The sequence below is a fragment of the Capra hircus genome, assembly GCF_001704415.2.
Source record: "Capra hircus breed San Clemente chromosome X unlocalized genomic scaffold, ASM170441v1, whole genome shotgun sequence".
NCBI classification, from domain to species: Eukaryota; Metazoa; Chordata; class Mammalia; order Artiodactyla; family Bovidae; genus Capra; species Capra hircus.
The window spans coordinates 30,901,956-30,926,798 of NW_017189517.1; the positions used below are offsets into that span (position 1 = coordinate 30,901,956).

General features: G+C 42.8%; 1 protein-coding gene across 1 annotated transcript in view; it reads left to right on the forward strand.

Annotated features, from left to right (window-relative positions):
- AMOT (angiomotin) overlaps positions 1 to 24,148 on the forward strand; it is a gene marked incomplete at its 5' end in the record, with an annotated part of 41,898 nt that extends 17,750 nt beyond the window's left edge. The window contains 6 exon segments of the mRNA XM_018044198.1: positions 3,446 to 3,595; positions 4,391 to 4,581; positions 16,687 to 16,809; positions 17,723 to 17,955; positions 19,083 to 19,784; positions 20,367 to 24,148. Coding sequence (XP_017899687.1) covers positions 3,446 to 3,595; positions 4,391 to 4,581; positions 16,687 to 16,809; positions 17,723 to 17,955; positions 19,083 to 19,784; positions 20,367 to 20,464 — 1,497 coding nt within the window.
- Between the last annotated feature and the right edge of the window lie 695 nt (positions 24,149 to 24,843).

Genomic DNA, 24,843 nt, shown 5'->3' on the forward strand with positions numbered 1-24,843 from the left:
TTCTAGAGGTATATCAAATTATCATCATCTCTGATACTGATGAATGAGTAAATGGAAGTTCAGGGGCATTAAGTAGCTTTCTTCAGGTTTCATACAATTAGTAAGTGGGAGAGCCAAGATTTGGACTTGGGTAGCCTGAGGCCAGAGCCCATGACCTTAACCACTTTCCTCTATGGCCTCTCTCTTTGCCTGGAAGGAACCACTGACATTTCTGATGGCATTGAAACGTAAAGTTGGGGACTCAGGATGTCCTAATTACCGGGCTAACATTTGAGGAGCTTAGCATATGAGATAGGTTTACAGAAGAGAGGCAGAAAATAAAAGGGGTTTACCATGATGAAGGTAAAAATGAAGCATATAAAGTCTAGGATAATAGAGGAGTTAATAAGCCTAATAGACATGTGTTATTTTCTGTGTATAGATGAGACCTAGAAAACATAGAATATGTAACCTTGAAGATTGCTGACTTCATTGAGTGCATCTTTATAGGGTCTTAGCACTTGTAGTATCCACTGGTAGTATGTAACAGCTGTCTTTTTGTATCCTAAATTATTTAGGGATTAAGGATTTACTAGGTGATCTTGGTGTTTATAGGGCTTCCCTGATGGCTCAGATGGTAAAGAATCTGCCTGAAGTGTGGGAGACATGGGTTCAATCCCCAGGTCAGGAAGATCCTCTAGAGAAGGGAATGACAACCCACTCCAGTATTCTTGCCTGGAGAAGTCTATGGACAGAGGAGCCTGATGGGCTATAGTCCATAGGGTTGCAAAGAGTTGGACACGACTGAGCAACTAACACTTTCACTTTCTTGGTGTTTATGTTTGAGCTGCACTGTTTCTTCTTTAAAGAAAGTAGAAGAGTTATGACAACAACAGAGGTCCTGGTACCTGTGGAAAACCATCCCAGTGGCGAAGCATAATGGGATTTTTCTTAGCCTGCTTGTGGAAGTTGTCTGACTTGTGTAACTGTCTTCAGCCAACTCAGAAAACTCTAGGCCTTTATTGCTTTTCCCTTACAGATGGTTGGCTCAGTGACTTCTACTGCTGGGGATTCCTTATCTAAGACATTGAGGGTACCTTTCTGAAGAAAGACAGGGCATGGAGAAGACACCTAGCCCTGGACTGCTTATTTTTCAGTTCTCTAAGCTTACATTGCAGTACTTTTACCATCAAGGCAAGAACTGCATGCTATCTAACTTTAATTGCCTTTAAGTATAACTGGTGTAAGCCTCAGTAATTATAGTTAACATTCTCTGCATTAACATTGCATGGCTCCCCTAGGGTTTTCAGAGTGATTCACAAATAAATGCATTCAGCTTTAAATAGCTCATCAGGACTATGGAACCCAAAAGGTAAAGGATAGAGGATATTTTCTGCTGTCCAGTTATTCAAAGCTTAGCAAATAAGAAGGCAGGGGCATCCATGGCTTAAAGGTCTTGATTTTCCTAGTCTATGTTATTACAAATAGTCACATATCCCAGGAAAGAAAGGTTTAAGCTTATTAAGAGAAAGAGAATGGCAATTTTTGTTTCTTTTATTTCCTAGGCGAAGGTCTAATGGATAAAAGCATTTAGACTTAAAACTTGCCTCAACTGGTTTACAAGGCTAGATTGAACTAGGCCTTGGAATGAAAGGAAATGTCAAGACATGTAGTGCAAATTTTTTAGGTTTTCCCAGTCACCTAGGCAAAGCATAACACAAGTCTGGTAGGAAAATGGAAGTTTTCTTCTACCTAGAGAAAGTTCAGCGATTCTAATTTGGAGAGAGAGCAGGTAAAAGACAAGGAGAGGTTCCCAATTGGCATGTATCATCATTGTCTAACTGGACATTCTAGAGAGCAGTGATTTGGACACATTGCCTTGAATCTGTTGCCTAGTTTCTGCAATGAGGGAGTCAGGTTGGTTCTGCTGGCTTGGCTCCAGCTAAATGGATGGGGGCAATGCTGGTAAAGTGGGTGACCTCTTACATTGCAACTGTCTATCTAGGTATCTCAAGGGCTTGGGAATTTGTTGGAAAGTTAGAGTTGAGCTGAATTCTTGAATTTCCTTTGGACCAGGTTATCAATAATATCTTTACATTTAAATCTTTGTAGTGAGATTTCAGAAAAATAATAATAACAGATGTGACCAGCTGGGAAGAATTTCTACTATAGAAAGAGTCCATGAGTTGATTTTATTAGCAAAAGAGGCACTCCCGCAAGCGTTTTAAATATTAAGGAGCATTATCTGCTCATTCCTAACAATTTGGGAAGGTTGTACTTTCCCCTATCTTCTTAGATGTTGAGAGTCTATATGTTGTTGTTGGTAGTGTGGTCGCTAAGTTGTGTCTCACTCTTCTGCAACCCCATGGACTGTAGCCCACCAGGCTCCTCTGTCCATGGGATTTCCCAGGCAAGAATACTGGAGTAGGTAGCCATTCCCTTCTCCAGGGGATCTCCCTGACCCAGGGATCAAACCCGCATCTCCTGCATTGGCAGGCAGATTCTTTACCACTGAGCCCCCAGGGTCTATATGCCTTCTTTGAAAAGCTCTGGAATTCTCGTCATTCCTTCCTTTCAATGGAATCAGGGATTTGCCATGATGGAATTTGCCTTGGAAGTTACAAGGGTACAAAGAACTCAAACTCTTAGTCCCAGCCTGCTTCAGCTTTTGTTGTTCATTATGGTTCATAGACTTGCACATATAATTCTTTCTCTTTGCAAGAGTGAAAGTTAAGAGATTACAGTCCAATGTTATCAGCTCAGGCTCATGAGTAAGGCAGAAATCGCAAATGACCTGTGTTCTTTTAATATAGAACTGGTGGGATAGTGCTGGTCAATGAAGAGACTAAAGACTTTTGAACCATTGCATGGCACCTTCACTTTTGAGGGGTAGAAATGTTCCAGAAGTACAGTAGTGATGACACTGAGTAATTACTAGGACTGTAGAGTTCAGAAAGACAATTCTGGCCTCCTTGTTGACCACCCTTTTTCTCTCACTTAAAGGGGAGACTGCTATATAAAGGGGCTTCCTTTCCATTCCAAATTAAACTCTTCTCCCTGGGGAGCCCCCTTTCATTCTTTAGCATTCCCCCCAACATAAGGACCAAAATAAGATATTCCTCCCCCAGAATATTACAGTTTAAAGAAGGGAAGAGGTGAGGACATCTATAGATGGGAATCTTAGGAGCTTGCTAGCAAAGACTCTCTTGATAGAAATAGACTTGGGGGAAACATAGATAGAGGGAGAGATGAAAAAGGAGCTCCTAATTCCTATCTGCTGAGACATTCTATGTATAGTCAACACAAGGCAGCCTGCTACTCATGAAGGATCTTCTTGCTATTCATTCTTTCCTGGAGCTGGACAGGAAGAGATGTTAACACAGGGCTGGATTTGGGGAGCTCTGTATAACTGACCCTGTTGTTTTCTTTCCTTCCATCTTGCAATTCTCCCAACCTGGATTTTCAGCTAAAGAAGAAGCAAGTGTATGTAGATAAGGTGGAAAAGATGCAGCAGGCTCTTGTACAGCTCCAGGCTGCATGTGAAAAGCGAGAGCAGCTGGAGCACCGTCTCCGGACACGACTGGAAAGAGAACTGGAATCCCTCCGAATCCAGCAGGTATGGACAGTTTCCAGAAAGTGAGATGGCTCCTGATCGTCCATTTGTCAGATAGTGTCTGACATGAGAAACAAAAATACAGTCTTGTCCCACCTGGTCTTACTCCAGAGCAGCTCTCAATTGTAAAGACATAGTCGGCTTCCTTAGCTTCCTAGTGCAACACAATCCTTAATGCCTTATAAGAGGTAAAGATGCTATGCAAACAGACTTCGGGATATTTTAGGATTGGAAATGGTCTTTCCAATGGTCTTTCTTTTCTTTTTTTTTTTTTTTTCCCCAATGGTCTTTCCAAGAGTCATTTAGCCATACATCTCACATGTTTTTGGCCCCATGGTTGGCATCTTAGAACTTAGTTCCCTGACCAGGGATTGAACCCATACCTCCTGTAGTGGAAAGTGTGGAGTCTTAATCACTGGACTGGCAGAGAAGGCCCCCAACTCCTCAATTTCAGATGAGAGAAAATAAAGACCCAGGAAAGGTGGCATGATTCACTGAAGATCACACAAATTTAAGGAAAAGGTAGAGATGAAATCCCAGATTTTAAATTTCTGTTTCTGTGATCCACTTTCTGAGCAGCATTACAATTTGATATGGCAGGCTCCTTTTGTGGTCCAGAGTCACATACTCAAGCCTAAGGTAGAAAGTCCTAGGAATTTCCCTAGCTTCTGAATTGGAGTCCAAACTGCAGTGGCTTGGGCAGTAATTCTCTCCAAAAATAAGGACTCTTCAAATGGGACTTGGCCCACCATGGTCCTAACACACTAATGTCAGAGGTCTCGGCATCTCCCCCAACAGCGCCAGGGCAACTCTCAGCCGACCAATGTTTCAGAATACAATGCCGCTGCACTGATGGAAATCCTTCGTGAGAAGGAAGAGAGGATCCTGGCCCTGGAAGCTGACATGACTAAGTGGGAGCAGAAGTACTTGGAGGAGAATGTGATGAGACATTTTGCTCTGGATGCTGCGGCCACTGTAGCTGCTCAGAGGTAAGTAGTTGGCTGGTAAAATCTCAACATGAAGGGCAGGGGTGGTGGGGAGAACAGAAAAGTGTGACTGAGTGATAGTTTTTCCAGTGTCCCCCCACCCCCCATCATGTTGTGTTTCTTTTTTCTCAGTTTCTGCTTAAGTGTGTGGTTTTCAGTTTTTTTTTAATCTGGTTATGCAGAGACTGGACCTTCCCTAGTAGCTCAGCTGGTAAAGAATCCCCCTACAATGCAGGAGACCCTGGTTTGATTCCTGGGTTGGGAAGATCCCCTGGAGAAGGGATGGACTACCCACTCCAGTATTCTGGGGCTTCCCTGGTGGCTCAGGTGGTAAAGAATCCACCTGCAATGCCGGAGACCTGGGTTCGATCCCTGGGTTGGAAAGATCCCCTGGAGGAGGGCATGGCAACTCACTCCAGTATTCTTGCCTGGAGAATCCCCATGGACAAAGGAGTCTGGTGGACTACAGTTCATGTGGTCACAAAGAGTCAGACACGACTGGGCAACTAGCACTGCACAGCACATGCAGAGACTGAATGACTGTAGGGGCTGAGGGTACAGGATTTGAAAATTCAAGTTACTGATGAACTTTCTAGACTCATAGTTCAGCTTTCCTCAGGAGCCCAAACAATTGCAGACCAGATCAAATTGTGTACATCTCTTTCCCCAGGGCCTCAGGTTTTTTGAGCCATGTGTGTAGGTTTCTTTGTTTAGCCCCAGGACTGGAATGAAAGCTTCTCCAGAGAAATGCCACTCCAAAACTAAATGTCACTCAGGAGTGGCTACTGCCATTTGATAGCTGTGGCTCCTCCAAGGTATGCCGAAGGTTGTATGAACCCGAATCTGTCTCTGCCCTTTGAGAAGGTCTATTTGAAGCCCGCATTCTCAGTGTCCCTGAGTTCATTGCATGTAAGCAGTCACATTCCATTTGGTAAAGCAGAGAAAATGGCAGGAGGCTTTTTCTTTTTTTTTTTTTTTTGCCTTTTATGTGTTTCCCCTCTTCTCGTTATAAACATTTATTATTGGTCTTTGGGGGACACTGTGCTCTTACCCATTTTGTCTGTCTTGCTGCTGTTTGTAATCATCCGTTGGGAAAGAAACAAAAACTAAATTTGAATCAGGAGATGGTGCATGTTGGAGATATAGACGGAGCATGGTCTGGAATTGGGTAGCTAAGGCAGGCTATAGCATGTTGCACCCAGATAGGTCTCTACACAGAAAGTTATTAAAAATCCTAGTATTGTTTTAGCATTCTCCTAAATGTGGTAAGTCATCAGAGTCTGGCAGTGGTTGCCAGACTTGGGCTGGAATATGTGTAGAGGGGGCGGTGGATACATTTATTTTTGAGTCCTTCTCTTGCCAAATCAGAGGGAGGTCAGTGCTTAAAAGCTGGACTGGTGGTTTGTAAATCTAATCCCAGTGCTTCAGGAAGATGGCTTACATTTCTCTAATGTGATCTGTCTGTTTTCACATACCCCCTATAAACCTTAAACAAATTGCCTATGTCTTGATTTTGAGGTCTTCATGGGCTTAAGCTTACCTGTCTTTTTTCCTTCTTCTTCTGAGAACAGTATGCTCAGTATATGCCAGTGTAGTAATAGAGTGCATAGAAGCCCCAGCTATGCTGGAAGATGGTCGAGAAGTTTGTAGGCAGCTTAGAAGCAGAATGAAGTATAATTTTAGCTGCTGGTTCCCAAGAAAACACCTGTGCCCACTCTTTGTTCAGAGGTTGTTCAGGAAACCCTAATGATGAAAGGGAGATGAGGGCATTTTTGTCATCTTTGGGCAGAAACTTAGAAAGCTAGAGCTCATGAAGGTGTGCTGTGTGAGAAAATGTTGGTGCTGGGAAGTTTGCTATTGAAACTGACTTCAGAATAGACTCCAGGTCAAAATTCAGGAAAGGTAGGAGGTTGTCATTTGGGGGCCTTATATAAAGAAACTACCCCTTTCCTGCCTCCCTGGGAAGTTTAGAATATGGGGAGAATCCCCTTTCAGATGGATTTCTTTCCAGAGTCTGTTGGCTCCTGTAAAAGAGATTTAATTTAAATTGAATTCCTTTAAATCACCAGGTAGAAAGTTTCCATGTAATCACTATTTTCAGTAAAATGGGCATGCTTATCATTTAATGATAAAAAGCAGCCAATTCCCACCTAGTAGGAACACTTTGTAATAGTTCCCTGGACTAACATTCCATATCTGGACTGTGTACCTTTTGCATGCCTATTAATACAACCCACATGAGAGATTGAGAGATTGTATTTGAATTCCTGTAGAATGAGAGAATTGGGCTAGGTGATTCCTCCAGACCCTTCTATTGCTAAGATTATACTATTTTCCAAATATTTGCATCTTATGCTCTGCCATGAAGATTGGTCTCCTTTTCCTCCTTTCTTTCTTTATGAGCTTTCAGATTTGGAAACTGGCATTCAGAAAACTTTATTTCAGAACCTGTGTGCTTTTCTGCCTTCCCTTCCAACTTCTCTTGCCATTTATTTTCTCTCCAATGATTTCACTTTCCCTCCTCCCAATCCTTAACGTATTAACCAAGGTTCTGCTCTTTGCCCCTTTCTGTAGTAAAGCCTTTATATCTTATTTTCTTTTGGAATAATTTTTAAGTACCTAGGCTATTGGCTGCAGAAGGAAAGTGCTCAACATACATTTGAGTAATAAAGGAAGGAAAGAAAGGACAAAAAATGAAAGAAGGAGAAAAGAAATGAAAGAAGGACAGAGGTGATTTCTTAGTCTACAATTTAAATCCTTAAATCTAGTGTCACATTGTAATGGCCTGCTTGGTTTCTTCTGTGTATTCTGCTAGTATCCCAAACTTAATATATTCCCAAAATAATAGCTCATAGGTAAATAACAGGTTTCATGATTAGGAAATGTTGGTGTCAATGGTAGTTGCAGAATTTTCTTCAATTGAAGTACTAACTACATATTTAAAAACTACTCATTTGAAGTGTCTGGTTTGGTGAATGTTGGTAATGATATACAATAATGTTATTGTACATGTAAAATAACATTATTGTATATCATTACAAAAATATTATTGTATATGTATCCACCATCAAAATAGAGGACACATTCTAAAGTGTCCTTATGCCCCTTTAACTCGACCCTTTCTCCCATGCCTGACCCCAGACAACATCTGTTCTTTGTCATTGTAAGTTTTCCTTTTCCGTTGGCAAACTTGCAACATTGCCCAACATTGGGTTGACCAAAAAGTTTGTTTGTTTTTGCAAAAAATCCTGAATGTCGTATTTTTTTAAAAGGCCATATAGTACTCTCTTTTTAAGTTTCCTTCACTCAGCATGATTACTCTGAGCTCCCTCTAAGTTCAGTTCAGTTCAGTCACTCAGTCGTGTGTGACTCTTTGTGACCCCATGAATCGCAGCACACCAGGCTTCCCTGTTCATCACCAACTCCCAGAGTTCACTCAGACTCAATCCATCAAGTCAGTGATGCCATCCAGCCATCTTATCCTCTGTTGTCCCCTTCTCCTCCTGCCCCCAATCCCTCCCAGCATCAGAGTCTTTTCCAGTGAGTCAACTCTTTGCATGAGGTGGCCAAAGTACTAGAGTTTCAGCTTTAGCATCATTCCTTCCAAAGAAATCCCAGGGCTGATCTCCTTCAGAATGGACTGGTTGGATCTCCTTGCAGTCCAAGGGACTCTCAAGAGTCTTCTCCAACACCACACTTCAAAAGCATCAATTTTTCGGTGCTCAGCTTTCTTCACAGTCCAACTCTCACATCCATACATGACCACTGGAAAAACCATAGCCTTGACTAGACAGACCTTTGTTGGCAAAGTAATGTCTCTGCTTTTCAACATGCTATCTAGGTTGGTCATAACTTTCCTTCCAAGGAGTAAGCATCTTTTAATTTAATGGCTGCAATCACCATCTGCAGTGACTTTGGAGCCCCCCAAAATAAAGTCTGACACTGTTTCCACTGTTTCCCCATCTATTTCCCATGAAGTGATGGGACCAGATGCCATGATCTTAGTTTTCTGAATATTGAGCTTTAAGCCAACTTTTTCACTCTCTTCTTTCACTTTCATCAAGAGGCTTTTCAGTTCCTCTTCACTTTCTGCCATAAAGGTGGTGTCATTTGCATATCTGAGGTTATTGATATTTCTCCCAGCAATCTTGATTCCAGCTTGTGCTTCTTCCAGCCCAGCATTTCATGTATATTAATAGTCTGTTCCTTTTTTATTGCTGAGTAGTGTTCCATCACATGGATGTACCACACTTTATGCATTCATTTGATGATGGATTTTGAGATTGTTTCCAGTGTTTGACCACTGTGAATAATAAAATACAGATTTTTAATACAAAAATAGACATCTGTCTTTTCTCAGGTGAGAAGACATTAGGTTTTCTGTTTATACCCATTCTGGCACTTTGATTTTTGAAACATCTCTTGTCAAAGGGAAAGCTGTCAATGCAAGAAATCACATGTAGTGTTTACTATAAGATACTGTTCTAAGTGCTTTACAATTATTGCTTATCTTAATGATAATTCTTTGAGCAAAGTACTAGTTTTCATTGTATAGACAAGGAACCTGAAGCACAGACAGATGAAATACTTCCCCCAAGATCATACAGCTATTAAAAAACAGAAGAACCAGGACTTAAATCTGCATTTTTGACATCTTAACTGCTATAATCTCCTGTGCCCCATATAGGATGATTTCAAAGGTGATGAAATAGGGATTATCCCCTTTTGAGAGTTGCTATTTGAGGTTTATTTAGTTTCTTAGACTATTATAAATAAGCTCAGTAACATAGCCTATATTATAACTTCATATTATTGTATTCCTAAAGATTCCTCTCTAGATGCCTAATGTAGATGAGGGAAATTACTAGCAAGTAGGAGTTCATCTAAGAAGAACCGATTTGGCAATGCAGATTTTTAGTTTCAGCTCACAAATGGTGATCTATTTCTAACTAGCAGCAAAAAAATAAAAACGTAACACACCTGACCAACCATGTAACTTACTACTTTGCACTTACTAAATCAGGTTGTTAGTGTTCTCCAGATGTGCAGTGTTTCACTTTTATATGGGACCAAGTACATCTGGGAAAGAGGGAAGTAAAGAAATGGATACCAGAGGGTAGAAGCTGGTCACACTTGTTATGCATGTCTATTTAATCTTGCATTCTGGAGACCTTTCTCCAGTTCCTTTCTTGATTTTTCCTCTCATTCTACCTTCTGTCTTAGTTATCTTGCTCTCTACTCTAGCTTCACAACTGGGTATTGTTTTTGCTTTGGCTCCATCCCTTCATTCTTTCTGGAGTTATTTCTCCACTGATCTCCAGTAGCATATTGGGCACCTACCGACCTGGAGAGTTCCTCTTTAAGTATCCTATCATTTTGCCTTTTCATACTGTTCATGGCGTTCTCAAGGCAAGAATACTGAAGTGGTTTGCCATTCCCTTCTCCAGTGGATCACATTCTGTCAGACCTCTCCACCATGACCCGCCCGTCTTGGATGGCCCCACATGGCTTAGTTTCATTGAGTTAGACAAGGCTGTGGTCTGTGTGATTAGATTGACTAGTTTTCTGTGATTATCGTTTGTGTGTCTCCATTTGATGCCTCTCGCAACACCTACCGTCTTACTTGGGTTTCTCTTACCTTGGGCGTGGGATATCTCTTCACAGCTGCTCCAGCAAAGAGCAGCCACTGCTCCTTACCTTGGATGAGGGGTATCTCCTCACAGCCGCCCCTCCTGACCTTGAACGTGGAGTAGTGCTTCTCAGCCCTCCTGCACCTGTGCAGCCACTGCTCCTTGGACATGGGGTTGTTCCTCTTGGCTGCCACCCTTGACCTCTGGTATGGGGTAGCTCCTCCTGGCTGCTGCCCCTGACCTGGTGATAGAAGCAAGGTCTGATGCTGTAAAGAGCAATATTGCATAGGAACCTGGAATGTTACATCCATGAATCAACGCAAATTGGAAGTAGTCAAACGAGATGGCAAGAGTGAACGTCGACATTCTAGGAATCAGCGAACTAAAATGGACTGGAATGGGTGAATTTAACTCAGATGACCATTATATCTACTACTGTGGGCAGGAATGCCTTAGTAGAAATGGAATAGCCATCATGGTCAACAAAAGAGTCCGAAATGCAATACTTGGATGCGATCTCAAAAACAACAGAATGATCTCTGTTCGTTTCCAGGGCAAACCATTCAATATCACAGTAATCCAAGTCTAGGCCCTAACTAGTAACACTGAAGAAGGTGAAGCTGAACTGTTCTATGAAGACCTCCAAGACCTTTTAGAACTAACACCCAGAAAAGATGTCCTTTTCATTATAGCGGATTGGAATGCAAAAGTAGGAAGTCAGGAAACACCTGGGGTAACAGGCAAATTTTGCCTTGGAATACGGAATGAAGCAGGGCAAAGGCTAATAGAGTTTTGCCAAGAGAACGCACTGGTCATAGCAAACACCCTCTTCCAACAACACAAGAGAAGACTCTACACATGGACATCACCAGATGGTCAACACCGAAATCAGATTGATTATATTCTCTGCAGCCAAAGATGGAGAAGCTCTATACAGTTTGCCAAACCAAGACCAGGAGCTGACTGTGGCTCAGATCATGAACTCCTTATTGCCAAATTCAGACTTAAATTGAAGAAAGTAGGGAAAACCACTAGACCATTCAGGTATGACCTAAATCAAATTCCTTATGATTATATAGTGGAAGTGAGAAATAGATTTAAGGGACTAGATCTTATAGACAGAGTGCCTGATGCACTATGGACGGAGGTTCATGATGTTCTACAGGAGATAGGGATCAAGATCATCCCCATGGAAAAGAAATGTAAAAAAGCAAAATGGCTGTCTGGGGAGGCCTTACAAATAGCTGTGAAAAGAAGAGAAGTGAAAAGCAAAGGAGAAAAGGAAAGACATAAGCATCTGAATGCAGAGTTCCAAAGAATAGCAAGGAGAGATAAGAAAGCCTTCCTCAGCGATCAATGCAAAGAAATAGAGGAAAACAGTAGAATGGGAAAGACTAGAGATCTCTTCAAGAAAATTAGAGATACCAAGGGAACATTTCATGCAAAGATAGGCTTGATAAAGGACAGAAATGGTATGGACCTAACAGAAGCAGAAGATATCAAGAAGAGGTGGCAAGAATACACAGAAGAACTGTACAAAAAAGATCTTCACGAACAAGATAATCACGATGGTGTGATCACTCATCTAGAGCCAGACATCCTGGAATGTGAAGTCAAGTGGGCCTTAGAAAGCATCACTACAAACAAAGCTAGTGGAGGTGATGGAATTCCAGTTGAGCTATTTCAAATCCTGAAAGATGATGCTGTGAAAGTGCTGCACTTAATATGCCAGCTAATTTGGAAAACTCAGCAGTGGCCACAGGACTGGAAAAGGTCAGTTTTCATTCCAATCCCAAAGAAAGGCCATTCCAAAGAATGCTCAAACTACTGCACAGTTGCACTCATCTCACATGCTAGTAAAGTAATGCTCAAAATTCTCCAAGCCAGGATTCAGCAATTTGTGAACCGTGAACTTCTAGATGTTCAAGCTGGTTTTATAAAAGGCAGAGGAACCAGAGATCATATTGCCAACATCCGCTGGATCATGGAAAAAGCAAGAGAGTTCCAGAAAAACATCTATTTCTGTTTTATTGACTAGGCCAAAGCCTTGACTGTGTGGATCACAATAAACTGGAAAATTCTGAAAGAGATGGGAATACCAGACCACCTGATCTGCCTCTTGAGAAACCTATATGCAGGTCAGGAAGCAACAGTTAGAACTGGACATGGAAAAACAGACTAGTTACAAATAGGAAAAGGAGTAGATCAAGGCTGTATATTGTCACCCTGCTTATTTAACTTCTATGCAGAGTACATCATGAGAAATGCTGGGCTGGAAGAAGCACAGGCTGGAATCAAGATTGCTGGGAGAAATATCAATAACCTCAGATATGCAGATAACACCACCCTTATGGCAGAAAGTGAAGAGGAACTGAAAAGCCTCTTGATGAAAGTGAAAGAGGAGAGTGAAAAAGTTGGCTTAAAGCTCAATATTCAGAAAACTAAGATCATGGCTTCTGTCCCATCACTTCATGGGAAATAGATGGGGAAATAGTGGAAACAGTGTTAGACTTTATTTTGGGGGGCTCCAAAATCATTGCAAATGGTGATTGCAGCCACGAAGCTAAAAGGCGCTTACTCCTTGGAAGGAAAGTTATGACCAACCTAGATAGCATATTCAAAAGCAGAGACATTACTTTGCCAACAAAGGTCTGTCTTGTCAAGGCTATGGTTTTCCAGTGGTCATGTATGGATGTGAAAGTTGGACTGTGAAGAAAGCTGAGCACTGAAGAATTGATGCCTTTGAACTGTGGTGTTGGAGAAGACTCTCAAGAGTCCCTTGGACTGCAAGGAGATCCAACCAGTCCATTCTAAAGGAGATCAGTCCTGGGTGTGCTTTGGAAGGAATGATGCTGAAGCTGAAACTCCAGTACTTTGCCCACCTCATGCAAAGAGTTGACTCATTGGAAAAGACTCTGATGCTGGGGATTGGGGGCAGGAGGAGAACGGGATGACAGAGGATGAGATGGCTGGATGGCATCACCGACTCGATGGACTTGAGTTTGTGTGAACTCAGGGAGTTGGTGATGGACAGGGAGGCCTGGTGTGCTGCAGTTCATGGGGTCGCAAAGAGTCAGGCACGACTGAGTAACTGAACTGAATTGACTACTCTAGCTTCGAATAGTAACTCTGACATCTCTAAGATTAAAGTTAGAATTTTCAACAACTTGTTGTATATTGTCATGGCTATTCAATAAGATACTTTAACTCCACTGTAACTAAAATCAAAACTCATAGTGTTTTCCAAAAAAGAAAGATAGAGAAAAGTTCTTGGTTTCCTGTCACAGAATTAGAGCAGTATGCCATCTTTTCTAGTCATTAGAATTAAAACAGAGTCCTCATTCATTCTTCCATCTCCCTAACATCCAAATTTAAATAGTCTCCAGGTTCTAGCAATTCTCCCTCCTGTAGCCATTTCCTGTGCCACTTCACTGGGTCCCATTTTCAAAATCTGTTGCTGGGATTATAACCTTTCTGACTGGCCTGCCTGATTCTAGTGTTATGGTTCCTTTCATCTCTCCATCACATTTCAGCAGAGATAAAGCTATCTTCCTAAAACACAGCCTGGATTATTTCATTCCCTTTGAAAAGCTCTAATAATCTTCGGTGCCTATTGGAATTAAGTCCAAACTCATTTCTGTAGTAGTTAATTCTTTTCTTTTTTCCCCCTCTCCTTGCAAGTTCCCTGCACTCAGGGACTAGTCTTATCCATGTCCATTCACTCTCCAGCCTCCCAGGAACTTCAAACACAGTGCTCCACTCATGGTTGAGTTCCCATGTTAAATAAACAAAAGGCTGCTACTGATAGGAAAAGATGGCCTTGAAGTTTAAAAGGCCACTAGATGTTTTAATTAGGAGGTCATGGGTGACATTCTAGAAAGCAATGTAAGTAATGTGACAGGGCTAACTTTGTCAGACAGAGGAAGGAGAGAGAAGATGATTGGAAGGATAGTTGCCAGAAACAGTTTACTTAAGAATTTGAGATGCAGAATAGTAAATTCAGGTATCTGGGTTTGGGGTCTGTAGGTTGTCATTTCAAGTCCAGTATCTCTCTACTGGGTGCGGTCAGAGTATTGGAAGTTAGCAGGTCAAGTTGCTCCCTCCAGCGCTGTGCCTGCTTGCTTTGGCTTAAGCCATTGGCCTGGTAGCCCTGGTCTACAAGGAAGATTGATGTTGAAGGCCATCCTGGCAGCTCTGTAGGAATTCACTAAGTGCCCCACATTTTCAGGCTCCATTCCTGAGGAGTTCACAGTGTCCATATCAATTAGCTGGCAGGGCTATGTGTCCCCAAAATGGTCTTTTATGCAGTGAAAGTGGCAGGAAGCCAGCACTGGCTCCCCCAGTGACAGACTGCAAACTCAAGTCCCCAGTGTCAGAGCCAGGCCATCACATGGGAACTCTGCACTGTGGGGAACTCCTCCAGGGTCATACCTAGAGCTGGAATTCATTCAACTCATACTCTCTTGTAGGCAATTTTCTTTCTACCTATACTTTTCTCTCTTAATAATGGATAGTTTTGTTGAGGGATTTTCCTGTGCCTGGCACTGCATGTCTTACATGCATACTTTCATTTTATCCCTCCCCTCCCCCATCCCATGAGATATGGGTGTAATTATTATCTCTATTTTGCATACAAGGAGACTGAGGCTTACGGTAGTTAACCAGTTCCTGAGCTCTTAGAGTTTGTTAGTGGCAGAGGACTTGGGAAAGTGGAACTTGACCCTGACCAGGTCTACAGTCAGGGTCTGTGCTCTCAACACTACACAACGCTGCTTTCTTTTGCATACTTTGGGACACAGGGGCCATTCCCAGTAGGATTACAAACAAGTGAACTGAACTAGGGCAAATGTAGAATTCTGCTGCTGCTACTGCTGCTAAGTCGCTTCAGTCGTGTCTAACTCTGTGCGACCCCATAGACGGCAGCCCAACAGGCTCCTCTGTCCCTGGGATTCTCCAGGCGAGAACACTGGAGTGGGTTGCCATTTCCTCCTCCAATGCATGAAAGTAAAAAGTGAAACTGAAGTCGCTCAGTCATGTCTGACTCTTAGCGACCCCATGGACTGTAGCCTACCAGGCTCCTCTGGTAGGGATTCTCCAGGCAAGAGTACTGGAGTGGGTTGCCATTGCCTTCTCCAAATTCTGAGATGCTAAAATACTTTGAATTTAGCAAATGATGAAAGCCACTGTGGTCCTTTCCCTTCTTGCTCTCCAATTACTTCACAATTCAGGTACATTGTTCCCCACCTCATGTATAAGAGGCAAGCATTTGGGGGAACTGTTAATTTTGCAGAAGCTCTCCAAAGTATCCCAACTTTAATACCAACTTTCTGCCTCTTCATCCCCTGCTCCTTCACTGCCATCTGCACTGGTCACAGTCTCTAAGCTCACAGGACGTAACTAGCTGCCAGCACAAAAGATGCCTGGAGTTCTCCTGCAGATCCTCATTCTCAGAGGAAGTATCACACAGCAGTGCCGGTCATTGTTTTCTCAGCCCATTGTCTGGTTTTCTTTAAAACCAATGTTATTGCATCAACATTCTTCCTAATCCCTTTTTCTTTCCCTCCAAGTTACTCAAGTAAGATCCAGTTTTCTTCCTTCTCTTCTCTACCACTAGTTCTAAATGAACTAAAGAAAGATGCATGATATCACTTATCAGGAGAATATAGGATTCCCATGTGTCTTTGACTTACGCTGTTTAAACATCAGCCTTCTCTATGGGTTACATCCTTTCCCTTCCTCTCCGTGTCTCTCCCCCACCCCTTACCTCTTTCACATACACATACACACACATATTTTCTCCTTGTTAGTTACTCTTTGAGTTAATGGCCTGAGATACTTTCAGATGGAACATGATGGTCCCTCAGGCAGTTGGGACTCTGGCAGGAGACTGGTCAGTTGAGGGGGACTGACTGATTTGGCACTAGAATGTTTCAGATGCAGCTTCGATAGGAATCAAGTGGCACTGACTCAAAGACTCTGCTTCTCACTCAGTTCCCATGCCCTACCTGAGCTGGTCTGTTGACATGTTTAGAGTTCGTTTTTAGCAAACACTCAGGGAGAGTTACGCTGTTGAATGTAGCAACAGCAATTTGGTACATTCTCTGACTTCCTTCAAAGTCTAGTTTTTTTCCTCTCCATGACTGTCATGAAAATAAAGTGGGCATTTCTCATATGTAATATAAATACTATTAAGTTAAAAAATAAATGTCTTCCTATTGCCTGGCCATGATCTAAAAACTTGAAGGGACTTTCTGCCAGAGGTTTTGGGAGGGTGTCTATGTAGTTCTGAAGGCAAGCCTGTGCATCTCTCATAGAACCCATCACTGATTCTTACCAGTAAGTCACCCAGAAAACCACCATTCCTGATAAGTTTGATTTTAGTTTAGGACTTTCTGACAATACGTTTGACTTAGGAGGGAGATAGGATTCATCAATTTTGTTGCCCTCCCATCATCATCACTGCCATTTTCCTTCCCAGGGACACTACAGTCATCAGCCACTCTCCTAATACCAGCTATGACACGGCTCTAGAAGCTCGCATCCAGAAGGAGGAAGAAGAAATCTTGATGGCTAACAAGCGTTGCCTTGACATGGAGGGCAGGTAAAATGCTGATCTGGACTCTGGTGGACCTGAGAGTTGGTGCAGAGACACCAGATAGTTCAGTGGGGAAGAGCAAGCATCTTCATTCACCGCAGGGACACCTGATAAGGCAACCTCCTCCACCCCTTCCCCACTCCCAGCCTGTTATTTAGGATTTGAGATGGAATGACTTTTACCTTGATTATTCTAACTCTGGAATTCCAAATAATATTGCTTTCCTCATTGTCCTTGGTGATTGCTTTTCATACGCCCTCTGCTAGAACTGAATTGTTACTATTTGCACTCCGGGGTATTCTTTCTAGGATTGTACCTCAACTCTGTGGTATAGTAAAGTGCTTGGCAAAAGAGTATCCACTCAAACTGGGACATAGGGTATCTGATGTCTCTCGTAAGCTCATGGTCACTTACTTATTAGCCCAAGTTGTAGCCCAGTCTTAGAAGTTCTCATTGACTGACTCATTTCCATTGACTCAGATTCTTATCTGTGGTACCCACTGTATCACTTTACTCTCTCACGTACAACCTTTCTTTTCACAGATACTTTTTCTTTGGCTTCCTAAGGTTTAAGAAATAACTCCTGGATGTTCTGCTGTGCCCATCTGGGTGGGCGTTAAAAATTGTTGCAAGACACTGTCTCTTGTCTTACAACTCAGAAATAAGTAGACCACCCCTTAGTTGAAAAGATAATGGGGAACCTCCCTGGCGGTCCAGTGGTTAGAACTGCACTTCTGCTGCAGGGGCCATAGATTCAGTCCCTGGTTAGGGAACTAAGATCCCCATACCATGGCAGAATGGACAGCCAAAAAGATTTTTTAGAAAAAGAAAACAGAAGCTCAAGTCCATGCATGTAGTGAGATCAGAACCTAGAGGTGGCAACAATATTTTATACATTTTTTTTGTCTTTGGCTCTTAGGATTAAGACCCTCCATGCCCAGATCATTGAGAAGGATGCCATGATCAAAGTACTGCAGCAGCGTTCCCGGAAGGAGCCGAGTAAGACAGAGCAGCTGTCATCCATGCGGCCAGCAAAGTCTCTGATGTCCATTTCCAATGCGGGATCAGGCTTGCTCTCCCATTCTTCAACCCTGACTGGCACCCCCATCATGGAAGAGAAGCGGGATGACAAGAGCTGGAAGGGGAGCCTAGGTAATGACAGTAAACACAGCAGATTAAAGTGACATGTTTAGAGAGAACCCTGACTTGGATACATGCCCACATGGCAATGAGGAGTGATGGTCCTGATTTTAGAGAGGAAGGTACACCAGGTTCAGTTTAATCATCCTGAGAGGCTGACTGCATATTTAGCAGACAGTGTGAAGTCTCACTGAGAGAACACTGGTTGAAGCCACAGGCTGATAAGAATCCCACGTTCTCTTTGGGAAGGAAGATAACGTCAATTTCCTATTAAAAATTCTCAGCTTTGGCTTTTGCCACGTGGAACCTTTTGGCTGTGTCCAAAGCCCATGTGGCTTTCGTGTCATTCAACACTTCAAAATTCCAACTTTTTCTGTGTTCTTTCCTCCCATATAATAGGAGGACTCAGAGTTCTAGTTAACCTAAGTGGAGCTGGGTGGCAGGTTTTTGTTACCAGAATGTTCTGAGAACAGAATGTACTTTTTCATTCCATTCCTGTCCATTCCTTCCCCTCTAATCAAAACCCCAGAACTTTTGTGGATACCACGAGGCACATTTTTTTTTAGAGCCTGAGGAAACAAGCTCTTTATATTTTTTTTATTTTAGCTCTTTTTGTTGCTTCTAATACCTCTCTTGGTCCTCTGACACTTGCACTGTCCTTTGGTTAGAGTAGGTATTTGGGGGACCATGGTTAGGATGAGAGCCTTAGATCACACAATTACTATCACACCCATCTGCGACTACAGAATCCTCGCCTCAGTCCTTTTCAGCTGTCTGCTAATAGCTAGTGTCCGTTACAAGTGGAACCAAGCAGAAGCATTCTGACAGCTTGTTGGAAATCAATCGCTATTGGAAAAATAAATCAAAACAGATACCCAGGACACTTAAAGGTTTAAATATGTTGTGCTGGGGGTTAGAGAATGAGAACCAGAAGGGATCTGCCCAGTCTGAAAGAAACTTTGAGCCAGCGCTGGTGGGAGGTGCCTGACAAACTAATTCCTGGGTTCCCTAGAGGCACAAGGAAAGAATTTGGAACTGTTCCTATTTCCCCCTGAACCTCCTGCAAGGAAGAAGAGGTCATCAGGTGTCTATTGGAATAGCCTGCAGTTTTCTAAGTTCTCTCCTCCTTTCCTTGGTAGGTATCCTCCTGGGTGGAGACTACCGTGCTGAGTCAGTTCCTTCCACCCCTTCGCCTGTGCCGCCCTCGACTCCCCTGCTGTCAGCTCACTCCAAGACAGGCAGCCGGGACTGCAGCACCCAAACGGAACGGGGAGTAGAATCCAACAAAACCAACGCTGTAGCTCCCATCTCTGTTCCTGCTCCGGTTGCTGCTGCCGCCGCCGCTGCCACCATCACTGCCGCCGCTGCCACCACCACCACCACCACCATGGGAGCTGCTGCTCCAGTGGCTGTCGCTGCTGCCGCTGCGCCAGCCGCTGCTGCCGCCACCGCCCCGTCTCCAGCAACTGCGGCTGCTACTCTGGCTGCTGCCGTTCCTCCAGCTGCCACCGCAGCTCCAGTTCCAGCTACTGCCTCTGCTGTCACTGCTACAGTTGTTGCTCCTGTTGCCGCCGCCGCCGCCGCCACCATTCAGGTTGCTCCAACTGTTCCGGCTCCAGTTCCAGCTCCAGCTCCGGCTCCAGTTCCAGCTCCGGCAGCGGCTCAGGCTTCTGCTCCAGCTCAGACTCAGGCACCAACTCCAGCTCCAGCTGCGGCTGCTCCTCCAGCTCCAACTCCAGCTCCAGCTCCGGCTCAGTCTGAGGCTCCTGCAAGTCCAGCCACTGGTTCTGGACCACGTCGTTTGTCTACACCAAGCCTGAGCTGCAATCCGGATAAGCCAGGTAAGGATTCTCTGGGTCAGGTAGCTCGGAGTTTTGCCCTCAATTATGGATTGGTGGGTTGGCCTGATGTGTAGGTACAGTTGGTCATGTGGACCGGAATTTTTAAGTGCTAAAGCAGATTCATCAGAAGAGATGAGGGCAGAGAGTCTGTCGAGGACTTCTCCAGGACAGGAATGGGGATGAGGCAAGGTCATTTTCCGAGTAACAGTAAATGCTCAGGTGAGCAAGATGCAGAGGGTAGTGGGCCAATCTTACTTTGCCATAGGCTTAAATATGGGCTCTAAAGCCATTTCTCAAATTTTGAGTGTTTCTGAGCTGCCAACACGGGGTGTGAGTTTGATCCCTGGTAGAGGAACTAAGATCCCACATGCTACACAGTGTGGCCAAAACCTTTTTTTTTTTTTTTTAAAGAAATCAGGATGTATACCTATGGCTGATGCATGTTGATGGATGGCCGAAACCAACACAATATTTTGAAGCAATTACCCAATTAAAAATAAATAAAATAATTTTTTAAATGAGGATAAAATGTGAGTTTTCACCTTGTCCCTAAGTGTTTTCTAAACCTTTATTTCCATTTAGATGGCTCTGTTTTCCACTCCAACACTCTGGAAAGAAAAACTCCCATTCAGATCCTGGGACAAGAGCCTGATACAGAGATGGTGGAATATCTCATCTAAATGGTCAAATCAAGAGCTGCAGCGAATCAGCAAGAATGCTTTTAATCATTCTTCCCTTTTGTTTGTTCTTATTTTGAGGGTGAGGACAAGGGTTGGGGGAGGGGATTTTTTTAAAGGAACTTTTTATTGAATCAACATAGTACTTAGGTAATACTGTACGAACTCCAGTCTGTTCTGGTACCCTTAGGGAGTACCTCTAAAGCCAGATCCATTCAAATGTGCTCTAAAGTTTATTGTTTGGATTTATACAACTACTAGGACTGTTAATAGCTGGATATACATCAATGTTCTGAACGTGCTGAAATTTGTTTTGCATTTCCATATTCCAGATCATTCTTTTATAGAAGAGCACAGTATGTTTGGAAGACTGTGTGTAACATGTAGTTCAGAAGTGGGAAGCCAGAGAGGATTGAGGTGTGTGCTGTTTTGTATGGTTACCACCTAGGCAGCATCCAGAGAGACCTCTTGCTTTGGGCTCATGAAAGGAAATAGTTTTAGAAGCTGTGTAAACTGGAGAAAAGGTAGGCAGTATTGGGGTGTGGAAGGGTGCTGGAGTTGATTTCCCCCTCCCAATTTCCCAGCTACCCTGGGCCAGGAGATTGTGTTTATCTTTATTTCAGTGGTGCTTTGGAAGTGGGTTCTTTTGGTTCCCCTCGTGGAGGTTCATACATTCATATATATACTCTGGAGTAATTTATGCATTTGGATAATTAATATATTGCTGTCGGATGCTAGGAAAGTAAATTAGCTGAGTGATGCACAACTTCTCTCTTAGGGAATTAGACCACCTGAGGCCTTGACGGACAGTTGCATGAGGTGCTGTATGCAGACTTGTGTAGTCTGTGTGGAGCCAGGAACACAGCTTGCTTGCCTTTCCTGAGACCAAGCTGCTTAGTGTTTATTTCTTCTCCAGCAAAATTCACTGGCTGTGTCACCAGTCTCAAACTGCTAATCATTGGCAAAATGAAGAAGCATTTTTGTTGAAAGGTTGAAGGCTTTGAATTTTGGGTGACTGCATTGAAATAACTCGTGTTGTTTTCCCAAATTCTTCACATACGTCTTAAAAGACAAATTTGGCTATCACCTCCGATGGAATAGCATCAGAAGCCCAAAGTACTATGCTGCAGTCGGGGGAGAGGGTGCTGCAGCACTATTCTCAGCTACCTCTTCTCACTGCCAGGGACTTCATCTTGGAACACCTTTGGAGAGCAGCAACATGTGGGCAGGGACCAACGAGGCCATAGCCCCAAGCTTTGCCTTTGGGCTGCCTCTAGGGACACAGAATGGCTGTCTGTTACCACAGGTCTCTGCTCTGTGTCACCTCTCTGCCCTTCATTAAGGTGACAGATCCACAGACAGTGTCATTAAGATCATTTTTCAGGGGTATCGGGTGGGGGGGTGAGGGAAGGAAGGGAGGTGTTAGATAAGGTTGGGGGGATAGGGGTTTGGGGATGTGTTAGCTAGAAACCAGATTAATAGAAGAGTAGGCCTGATATATTACATTGTGAGGCATAGTGGCTGGAAGAACTTAAGCTATAGCTGTATCCCCTCATTTTAGTAATGAGGAATCTGAAACCTGGAGAGGTTAAATGACTTTTTCAAGACCACACACTACAGCTTTCCATTCTGCCAGTTACCATACTTATTCTGGGAAACATTTTTTCTATACAAATTGCTCCTGTTTAAGAAGAGACACCAACATAGTCCAGAGCACATGCGTTTTGGACAGTGTCCCTGGTTTCAGTAATTTGTCCAACGTTTTGAATTCCTTGCTTCTCCTGCAGTGCCTTTTGCAAGGTTTTTGCTTTCCTGATCCTTATTTCAACAGAGTCACGTGAAACATCCCCCTAAGAAATCAACCTCACTTCTCTTGCTATGGGTTTGGGTATCAGATCATTTTACAGGGTTCCTCTGCAAATGTAGGAATGGCATATTTAACAATATTTTTGTATTGTTCCTGAAAGGAATTATTTTGTCTGTGGTGAGGGAGAGACAGGAGGGAAGGTGATGTAACTTTTCAGCCAGTCTTGACTGAAATCTTAAAAAATGAAATGATCATCCTACACAAGTCCTCAGTCATCAACTGAATCCCAAATAGAAATGAAAAGTGCAGTTGTGTTAATACTCACTCATACTACCCTTTAGTCATGGAGGGAAACCCTCACATAATAGAAGCAACAAGTAGCAAACCTCAGGACTGCTACTTTCTATTCAGATAAATAGAAAAGAAAAGGAAGAAACCACCATTTCATCTACTCCTTTCATGATCATGACACATTGCTAAGTTTTTGCTAGCTCTGGGACCCATCGTTTTAATCACATTTTGTAAGGTGACAAATGTCTGCATTCCACACTGTGTGGCAGCTGTCTCTTTAGACTCCTGTATTTTGAGGAAAAGAAGTTCTTGGCCAACTACTATTTTGAACTTTTCACAACTTCTCTGCCCCCTCACACCAGAGGGAGTCCCTTTTGGCTCAGTTTTTAATCCCAGGTAATTTGCTAAAGTAATACGGAACATCTAAGAGATGGAAGAAGTCCATGTCAGTGTTTTCTGTTTACTGGGAGGATAGATCCAGCCTTTTCAGAAAATCTCTAATAGGTGTCATTTTAAAAATTCAGGTTTATGGGAGAAATCTCAAGTTAGCCACCTTTTCATGATTGTGTGGAAATAATAACATTTGGGGGATTCTTCTGGACTCCCACTTATCTATGCATTTTACTGGCACCTCAGGACAGGAGGGTGACCTTGTTGTCTTAACTTGTACTGCCTGGTGGTCTCTGGGGACCTTCTGAGTCAGTTGTATACCAATGTCCCATGTACAGAAAAACTTCATTAGAATAAACATTACTTGATATAAAATTCCTATTAACAATTTTCTATTAAATAAAACTAGCTTGAGCTGTCTTTTAAGACCATGTATCTGATTATTGTTTAATGAAGGATTTATTCTCAATGCTGCTTTTGAGCTTCAGGACGACAGGATAGTGGGAACCTAAAATATCTGATGTCATCTGCCATGGGAAACACCAAGAGCCCAGTCGTGCATTCTTTTTCTTGTTACAGAGTGGGTGGGGACACCAGTTGAGAAACGAACAAACTGATTGTGCAGACTACTTTTTTGTTAAGAGCCTAACCACTCATAATTCGGCAGCTTCAAGTGTATACATATGCACTAACTTTTATAAATGATACTCTCTTGTCTGTTAGCCATGCAATCTCATTATCTCAATTGCTCATTCACATTTGGAATGTGTTACTTAAAATGTGTGCAGTCTTGCTGAACATGTTTTCAAAGGAAGGCATCAGCTATGGGCCAGTTGCCACCAATTTCAGCCTGCCATGATCCTTGGAAATATATCTTCCAAGTACCGTCCATCATCAGTTAGACAAGTGTTGGGAGTTTGTTTATTTTTCTCTGTTAGCAACAACGATGGGTTACGTGGAGCCATCAGACCTCCTTCTGGCCTCCCTTGTGATTGATGGCATGTGTTTGTAGAATGGATAGCTGAGGTTGGCAGATGGCTGGACAGGAATCACCTTTGATTTAAAATGTATGTGGCCCCATAATGATGGAGACCCTGTTCTGTAATCAACTGAGCTAGTTCCAATAAAGTTAAGCAGGTTTGAATCCACTTTGTGCCTATCTTTTCACTGATAATAAAGTTAGCTATTTTAAAATGCAATACTGTGTGAAAATGCTTTGGTGTTTACCCAGAAGAGGCTTTATTTATGCTGTATCAGTGATTACTTTCAATTCAGTGTCCAGTGAAATCGCCTTTGAAGGGCAGCATGTGGCAGATTTTGCATTTGTTTAAGGTATGGAATGTGATTATAAAGTATTAAGACAACATCACCATGAGCCACATGGTCTAACTGGTTCCTTTATATATTCAGGCAGCATATATTAAAAGCTTTGCATCTTTTTATCTCCTGGTTCCAAGGGATAAAATGATGGCCACCCAAAGCAGAGAATTCATCCTTGGGTTAGCATTTTGGAAGGCCCCTTGATGTTCCTTTTGTACCCTTGTTCTTATGCCAATTCATCAGTTTTGGTTGAGGGAGCTTGTTATTAAAAGCAAATCAAACCCACAAACAAGTTGGCTCTTTCCACTGAAAATGTTAAAGCTGACTTTACACTGCCCTCTCTGTGTCTCCTGTTTACCATCGAGTCCCAGCCTGACCTGGGAGGATAAGATCCCCACAGGCTTTGAAATGGCAGTTTTCACACTGACATTGAGCATGTTGAGTGGTGCAGAATGGATAGGGAGAAGGTATAGAATTCATTCCATTCTATATTTTTTAATTAAATTGGGCTGAATTCCTTTATATTTATGATGAGTGCTTTAAAAACTGTATGTGTGAAAACCCACTCCTCTTT